Here is a 9,260-nt window from a genome sequence, read left to right as displayed (position 1 = left end):
GGGGAAATCTACTCCTTGAGCTAATAACATTAACAACCTCTCCCTGCTAGAAAAGGAGCGTGGTCCTTTCAAACCAACTTCCCATCAGACATTTTCTGAATGTGTGACCTAGGGCTTTTAGCACAAAATTTGATCCTCAGCAGTTGGCCCATAATGCTCCCAGACCTGCTCTGATCCAGCTGCGCAGCTGATAGAACTATCGTTTGAAGGTTAATTATTTGTTGCACACCTCCATAAAGCAGATCAAAATTCAGCTGAGCTCCCTCCAGGCGGTCAGTCAGCATCTGACCTGCCTCCATCAACCCGAGCAGGAGCCACAGCACCAAACCCTGCCCAAACGCCTCGGTACAAATCCGGCTACCGTCGGCTGGCCTGAATTTGCCGCCTGTGGCTGGTACAGCAGCGGCCTGTGAAGTGATTGCCATCTCTTGGAAAAGAGAGACAAGAAGTAAAAGGGATTTTCTTCATGCAGAGGTCACACTGGCTGAAATCAAACCACGTTTTTAGGCTCTTCTTGTCAGGAAATGGGACAGAGCCTGCATCCTCTTTAGGACCAAAACAGGTCCTAAGCTTAAAAAGATTTTTCTAGCCCTTGGTCTGTTTTAATTCTGTATCCAGATGTTTTATATCTCTATCTTTCAATATATCTATCTCAGATGAAGGCAAACTCTACCTTTGTTACCGTTGGTGTGTTGTTGTGGCCAGCATCGCCCAAAGCTGAACACTTCTTCACTGACAGCAGCTTCTTGGCCTGCCTGGCCAACATCCAGGGATGCTAAGGTAACGGGGGAGCAGCGCCTGCCTTGCTCTGTCCCATACTGAGATGACCAGTCCTATGAGCAAGGCTAATCCTGACTTCCCTCTGGATAGCTTTATCCACTGCGCAACTGGAGCTGCTGCTACAGCTAGAAAGGGAAAATTGTCTTTATTGACAGAGACAAAATCAATGACCTACATCAGAAGGGAAATGAAGGATCCAGGCCAGCCAAGATCCAAAGAGAAAGACATTCCGCACTAACAGTGAAAATGAAAGTTGGCTTGATTTTTCTGATCTGTGTTCAAATGCAAATTAATCTGAACTCACTTAACTGACAGAGGTCAACTGGAATTTCAACCTTCATCAGGAAGAGCTGGACCAAACAACACAAACTTTCATGGCTGAAACTACTGAAATCACAGTAAAATATCAGACCTTTCACAGATACCACAGTGCTGAAAAATCACCAATACCAGTTCCACAACTCAATGGTTCAGGAGAAAAAAAGCAACACCAAAAAACACCTAGCTCTGTAGAATGACTGAAAAAAACTGCAAAATACCCTTGAAAACCATTCTGACACTGCGAAGGGCCTGGCAGTTTGCTAAGTACAACCCAGTGTTTCACCTATGAGTAGACACACACCAAAGCCAGGCTGTGGATCAAACCACTACGAACATACTACTGACGTAACTGGTGGCATTTTAGCAGGTCAAGAAAACATCCAGGGCTGCTGCCTGCACTACTTGAACCTCTTTGCCCAGAACTCTACAGGTTGCAACTTGCACCACCCAACTTCTGCCCTGCAAATCCCCTCAGCAACCAAACTCCTCTGCTTGTTTGCTCTTAATGCAACTTTGAATGCATAACGGTCGCAAGTACACCAACACGTTACCTGTGCTCATATCCAGTGATACCAAGGAGGTACCACGCCAAAAAGACCACCACTGAATCTTTGTACTGACACTCAGTAGAAGATAAGGAAAAATATCCCATTAAAAAGAAGCTGTGCCCCAGGAATGCTGGTAATGACAATACAGGCAAGTGGGAAGGGACATCATAGAACAATCTGTTCATTTTCATTAGTATATGCCATGGGGTATAGAGGGAAAGCACCAGTAATACCTCCCTGCTTCTCCCACTTGCCCTTCTTCATGATTTTAAAGGTGATGCAAAATTGCAAGTACATCCATTTTGATTCCAGGAGAACAATTTAACTCTGTTCACTTACCGTGTCCAAGTTGCAAAACAATAACCAATCAATAATAATTTTCTTGGTCACAATCTTGGTCTTCCACTGTTAGGGAATTTAACTTTCTTGCCAGATAGATGCTTGACACATTTTCAATACTAGTAACAACAAAATCTAAGTGCCTTGTTTATAACTCACATCAAGAAATTTTCACATAAAACTGCAATTACAGGATCTGTATCACTGGCTGAAATAATTTTTTTTTTAACCGATGTCAGTCTAATACCTTATTTCACTTGCCAGTACCACAGCAAGATGGCACAAACATTACAGCCTGATCCCTTTCCCAACTCAGTATGGGAAAAGCTTGTGTTTGACATCCCAGGCCCATCTGACCAAGTACTAGCTGGCTGTTACTGTGCTATTACCTCAATAGGAAGCCAGAAATAGAATTAATTACATTAGCGTATGGGACTTGTGACGTAACTCTCTCGTTTGCTCGTTTTGGGAGGGAAGGAAGCTTGAAATAATTACTATCTGACTATAAATTACAATCCACTTCCTTAAGATGAGAAGCTTTTCAGAGGGAAAGAACGAAGTAGATGTCTTACCCTGAGGCCAAAAGCAAAGCTGACAGTTTAAACAGACTTTTTGAAAGAGCTCAAGGATTGCTCAACCTGGAAGCAAAGGCTTTGGAAAACCTCCCTGCAGATCTTCTGCAACCCCATGGTTACGTCAGACCCAGCAGTACAGAATTTGCCTGAAGACCTGCCTGGAAACCAGACACCTAGAATGTGAAATACTGCTGGATGAAGGACTTGAAAACCAAAATAAGGTCACAGTTGGAAGCAAGACAAACAGTTCAAAAGAAATAGCAAAAATACAAAAGGGCTCAAGACCAACAGTTTGACTGCAAAGGATCAGGGATTTCGCCATGGACTAGTCGCAAGAGTACAAACATTGAGTCCTGTGGAAAAGGCATTCAAAGATTCTGCCTCAAATCTGCTATACAAGAAAAATGTAACACACATGAATGGTCGGTAGAACGAGTATGAAATTTTCCACCTCCAGCCCATTTGGCCCCGTTCCCCACCGCTGCCCTAACACTGGGTATACACCTCGAACCACAGCTCCAGCAGAAGAGCTCATCACCCCCCCGCACCAACAAGAGGCCACGTTACATGGAAAGGGACAAAGCCGGGCTCTAGCCGTGGTGTCAGACCCTCAGTGCATGCACCCCCAGGTCACCTCCCAGCCACGACACTCATGACACATTAACAAACCCACACCCTGGCAGCCTCAACCTGGCCAACCCTTCCCACGCACGTGGGAACGTGGTGGCAGGACCATCTCCTGCTTGTGCCATGGGCTCACCAGTGACTTCCCACGCAGCTGGGTGGCACTGGGAGAGAGATGACAGCCATCTGTAAGGGCTGAGCGGGCCGGTGCTAATTACCACACGGGAACGGGATCGCAGTCATCGAGCTGGCAGCACCAGGCACTTGCTGAAGACACAGGGCTCGTACATAGTTTGTATGTATATAATTTATCACATGGTCTCACACACAGTATAACAGAGTGGTTTGGGTTGGAAGGGACCTTAAAGACCACCTAGTTCCAACCCCCCTGCCATGGGCAGGGACACCCTCTGCTAGACCAGGTTTCTCAAAGCCTCATCCAGCCTGGCCTCGTGCTGAGAGTCCTCTGCTCCGGTGGCTCCCCAGTGTCACGTTCAGTGGGAATGCTTGTTAAAGTTACTACCAAAGGGTAATCTATTACAAATTACTCATTAATGCAACTGAAAAATCAGTGACATATTACTGATTGTGCCTGTGTCACGGCAGCGAGGTGTGGTTCACACTGCTGGTTTGCCTTGTGCTTATTGCAGCCACTTTCTCAACACAACACACACACACGCTTTTCTCCTCCTCGCCTGGATGACTACGTTGGTCTTGCCTTTTTGGAGCCGCTGTGCCTGGCCGCATGCGCTGCCTCCCAGGCTGCTTTAATGACTTGCAACTAAAGACACAGCTACAGATTTGAGACCTTTTTGCATCCGTTTCTGGCAGGTACTGGGATGTGCTAAGCCTCCAGGCTGTGCCCCACGGCCATCCGTGCTGGTAATGCTTGATGGGTGTTTGGAAAGCAACGTCAGCAGCCGAGTCACCAGGCTTTCCCCACCTCCGCCGGCAGCAGGTGGGGGCACAGCCAGCTCTATACAGGTAAAATCTGCTCTGTCCTGCACTCATCCAAGCCCGCTTCCAAAATCTCACCACCTCAGCACGAATTGCTGAAAGGCCTCTTTGCTGGCTACAGCCCCTTGGCCCTCCTCCAGAAAGAGAAAAAGCTCTAATCATCTTTCTACTAGTTTGGCACCATCAGAGTGTTATTGTTGCTTGTGCATGAGGAGTTTTGCCAGTGGTAGATATTCCCACTTTAAGCACTCTCATTAAGGAGCCAGGACTTTGTGCAAGATCCTCACATGCAGTTCCAGAGCCCACGTCTAAAACCAGCTGCAGGATGGGCATGGCTGACCAGCAACGAGTCATGGCAACAGCTAGTGCTCGCTATATATTCAGTCCTTGATTTATTCATTTCACCCACAGATGGGTCTTAAATATTAAAGAATTATGAAAAACAAGGCAAGAAGGGGAAGGTATTTAACTAACAAAGCTGGGAAGGGAACACAACATACAGATCAGGAGAGCACAACAGTGAACAGACTGAGAACAAAGAAGGAGCTGCCCAAAAGAGTTTATTCGGGAGTCCTGCACCACGGAATTTGCAAAGTTTGGAGCCATAAATAGCTGAACATACAACAGAAGTGGGGAAACAAGAAAGCCCAACTCTTGCGTTTATACTCATGGCCACAGGACAATTGTGGCTCGGTGCCACCATGCAGGTGGAGGACACATCTGTCTCGGAACAATGGGTGGCCAACAGGCAGAATGAGTGGGTAAGGCTCAGTAAAAGGCTAAAGCTACCACAAAACCTAACAAAACTGGAAGAGGAGGACTCCACAGAAGCCCACAACCAGAATATACATATAAAGATTGACAAAAACCATGGGAAATGGGAAAGGACAGGCAGCAGAAAGGGACACAAGTTGCAGAGCAAGTGGAAGCCAATGGGTAGGGCTCGCTGGTCAGCTCCCAGAGGGAGGTCAGACAGGATGGGGGCAGGTCAGAGAGCTGCTGCCAGCCCCCCAAAGCTGGCTGGCATGGCGGACACAACTCCCCGTGGCACCGCAGGATGCAGCCACACGCCTTTTATCATCGGAGTCAGGTTGTTCCTCCGCGAGGCGCAGGAAAGCTCTGCTCTCCAGCTTCGCAATGAGCCACTTCCTTTTCTTTCTTTTTTTAGGATCAGAATTTCTTTTCTCTTCCTCCTCCACCTCAAAAAAGCGGATATTTAATAATTTTTTCTTGCTGTCATGAAGCGATGGGTGGTAGTGGCGCTGCACCTAGTGACATCACACCGTCAGCCTGGCCAAGTCTTCATCCCGTCAGGGCTATTCAGTAAAGCACAACTAATTATTCTGCCAGATCCTCGACCAGATGACAAATTGATTCACGGTACTAACTAAAAGAAGGGAAGGAGGAGAAATTGCACCATTTCCTATGACTGAAACTACATTAACCCGTCACCCCAAGGAAAACTTTTGACAAAGTTTTTATTGCGGCGGTTGAGCTATACACCAGACGGCTGGAGCGCACTGCCAGGAGACCCCGGCGTTGTGCTATGAAAGTTCATCTGCAGAGCACAGTTTGCATTCAATATCCATCAGCGTTCAGAGCAGAAAGACCTCTTTTTTTTTTTTCCAGAACATCTGCAGAGTATCTCATATGTCAGAGGACTTAAAACTGTTATCAGAAACTACTAATTAAAACTTCAGATCAAAAATACCTGTTTTTCTAAGCTGACCTGAGGATGCTGAAAAGTTAAAGTAACACCAGGGAGACCACTGAAAATGAAAGCTCTTAGTCAATCTGTCAGTCAATTCACAAGGGAAACTTTTCCTGGATACTACAAGAAGTCTATAATTACATCATCATGGCAAGGGCACCTCAGTATGTTGCTTATTAATCATTTCCAGGAAGAAGACTATCAGAAAGCCATTCTTAATAGCACCACTGCCCAGCAACGCGGGCTCCCTTGCTCACTGCAGGGTGGGTACTTATGATTTCCCTCGCATGAATTTCCTCTCTGAGTAAATTTCAATCCCTGCCAGAAGCCTGCAATGCAAATGCACCTTTTCACACGTTCTTCTGACAAAAGGCTGGATTCACACAACACCCTACAACTATAACAAACTCCCAAACTCTCATGAAACGATTGTCCGGTAGGAGTGACAGATGCAGCCCATCCAAAACAGCGAGCGCTGCTAAATCTCGCATTTTCCCTTCTGCTCCAAAGACACAAGACACCTTCTCTCTCCCTTCTTGGCAGTGAGAAACACCAAGGTGCAGCACCACCCAAGCTGCCCTGCGCTTGCTCCTTAAATGAAGTGACCAAGACTTGTTCACCAAACGCGTATGACCAAAGCATCATTCCCTTTTAAAAATGTAGACAACAGTAAAAGAAACAGAGAGAGACAAAGGGGAAGAGTACAGGAGGACAAGTATGACTGTCACACCTATCTGGAACCCTTAAGCCTGTGTTTTCAGAGGCACTATCTACTCCCTCTACTACACAAAGCAACTGAGAAGAGCTAAGAAACAGAGACAAGCAAGAGGCAAAGCACGTTGGAAAGGAGGAGAAAGAGATATACACCATGTAGGTAATATCACAGACAGAGTATTATTCTTGTGAACCATGATCCAGAAGAACAATACCCGAAATGGAAGCTATGATGCAGCAGGGTGAAAGACAGCAGACTGTTAGAACTGCATAAAGTCCACAAGCGATTATCAGTGTCAGAGCCCTCCCAGCTACCTTTGCTTCAATGAGTCCTGTGATCTGCTGCTCCGTTCCTCCAAGGGCTACTGATGCAATGTGCCAGATTCCGTGTTTCTTTCCAACTGTTCTGAGTCTCCTGCATCTGATCTCAAAGAAGGGAGCAGAAACAGCTGGAAGAGAGAAACCAGAATGGCATAGTCCAGCAGCAACCCTTGGAAGAATAAACAACGACAGCCTTGTGAGAGGTACCACTGTCCCCCAGCATGTATGTTTGCATGTGGACACGTATCCACATATCTTCTAGAAGAAACACGTGTTGCCAGTGCCATCAGCTCTGGCTGGTCACAGAGCACCAGAGCATCTTCTGCCTTGGCGTGAACTCTCAGTGCACTCTCAGTGCAAGCTCAACAGCACGGCTGCCATCCACAGTCACGGGTGCCAAACGAGGCACGCGTGCTAAATGCAGTCTAAATTTGGCACCACGCGAGTTCTCCTCCACCTTTCCTCCCTGAGCAACTCCACCTACTTTGCAGCGTGTGAGTGGCTTGCAGGGAAGCCAGTCAAGGTCTACTCTGTTTAGGCTTTAAAGCTCCTGTAGATCTAGCTGCAGGCCAAAGGAGGAGGGCAAAACAGCAGACCAAAGGAATAAGCTTCTTCAGAGAGAACTTAGGTATTTGCTGCCAAAGGACAGGATTAATTGTGAAAATCAGGAAGTCAATGAAGCAGAGAGCAGCAGGAGGCCACTGTAGATAATAAGGACAGTAGAAGCAAGGCTACTGCTCACCAAGGCACGTGAAGGGGAGATAAAAATGCTCGTGCTCTTTCATATGTGCGAAGACTAGAAAGAGGGAGTGAAGAGGTCAGGGAGATGGTGCTGGTGGAGGAATGGCCATGAGGAAATAAAAGCCTTTGAAAATGAACCATGGAAAAGTGATTAATAAGGGAAGAACTGTCAGGGTTGGTGTTAGGATCTTCTCATTTCCCCCAGAAAGAAGTAAGATGTTGCAACTCACAATGAGATTTGGGGAGGGAAGACCAGGAGCACAGCAAGACCAAGACAGAAGGATGTCACTTAAAGGGCAGAAACAGAATTTCAGACAGAGAGCAAATCAGAGTAGGATGGTTAGGAAATACACATAGGAGAGGGCAGCAAGCAAGTTTAAAGGCTCATGGGATATTTAAGGCAAGACAGCCCAAAGGATCTCCTGCCAGTCTTACAACAGGGATGAAATGGAAACCGTCACATGTTTCACGACCACAATTTCTTTATAACCGACTACTAGAGCACACAGGCGCACCACATCTCTCCAGGACAGCAGTACCACCGCGAGCCTGGTCCTAGCACACGCAGTACCATTTCTATAGGGGACCCTCAACTCCGCATCCCTTCTGTCCCACACAAACCTATTGGCTTTTCACCGCAAATTAAGTCCCTTTTGTAAGCGTCCAGTCATCAAGGGCAGTAACAAAAGGAGTACCTGGCGTATTGCAAGTCTGCCTGTCCCCTGAAGAGTTGGTTGGAGGTGTCCGGTGTCGGTAGACTAGATGAGGTTTATTGTGCTCTTCTTCATACTCCTGTTCCTCGAGCGATAGCAGTGGCTCTACGAAATAGTCCCCATCGTCAGACTTGAACGTGCCTAGCTGAGAGGGAACAGAGAGGAGCAGGGGGTCAGCTTCAGGTGATGACAAACCACGGAGCAGGACTACCCAACAGAACGAGGGAGGTGCGCGAGCACCCGCTTCCGCGGCAATCCCTGCAAAGGCACAAAGGTCCAGCTCCCGTTGCACCCGGGCTACGCTGCTCCCTGCAGCCTGGCATTTATGGAAAGCAAATTACTAATCTGTAGACATAGGGCATGAAGCTCCATGTGGGCGTGGGACATCTGCCAGGCACTGTCCCTATGGCAGTGACATGCACCATGCCCCCCTGCCCAAGGGAAGTGTGCTGGAGGTCTCCGTGCAGCCCCACCACGTTGTGCTGGTTTCCACGCAGCAGCTCTCCCTAAATCAAACTTTAAACCCACGTGTAAGTACCAGAGGGAGGCAGCCAGCCAGCGAAATCCCTCTTATGAGGGAACACCAACACTCCCAGTTGCACATGACTACAAACTGGGGATTTGGCTGGTAAATAAAAGATACCTAAGACAAAAAAAAGTCCTGCAGCTGTTGTAGACTGGGAAGCATGATCAGTGCATGGAAGGCCTGTCGAGCCTCACGCACGCACAGCGGTCGGGGTGAACCCGCTCGCCCGAGGGAGCCCCTGGGCTGGATGGAGACCCGCGGAGACCTCCCGGGGGGGCGTGCGGCAGGCAGCCTGGGTGCAGGGCGGCAGCAGGGCAGTGGGTCAGCCGCGCTCGTGCCCTCGCCAACACCCCCTGCACGGAAGGGCACCAGAAGGGGCTGCCAGGAGGC

At 48.0% G+C, this 9,260-nt stretch overlaps 1 protein-coding gene across 1 annotated transcript in view; it reads right to left on the bottom strand.

Annotated features, from left to right (window-relative positions):
• ADAMTS9 (ADAM metallopeptidase with thrombospondin type 1 motif, 9) overlaps positions 1-8,489 on the bottom strand; it is a gene marked incomplete at both ends in the record, with an annotated part of 59,284 nt that extends 50,795 nt beyond the window's left edge. The window contains 1 exon segment of the mRNA XM_010157792.1: positions 8,327-8,489. Within this exon segment, the coding sequence (XP_010156094.1) occupies positions 8,327-8,489 (163 nt within the window).
• Positions 8,490-9,260: the final 771 nt, after the last annotated feature.

This window comes from Eurypyga helias, unplaced genomic scaffold (genome assembly GCF_000690775.1).
Source record: "Eurypyga helias isolate BGI_N326 unplaced genomic scaffold, ASM69077v1 scaffold1358, whole genome shotgun sequence".
In the NCBI taxonomy this organism is placed as follows: domain Eukaryota; kingdom Metazoa; phylum Chordata; class Aves; order Eurypygiformes; family Eurypygidae; genus Eurypyga; species Eurypyga helias.
The sequence above is the reverse complement of the archived record's forward strand: the minus strand, read 5'-3'. Positions and strand labels throughout refer to the sequence as shown.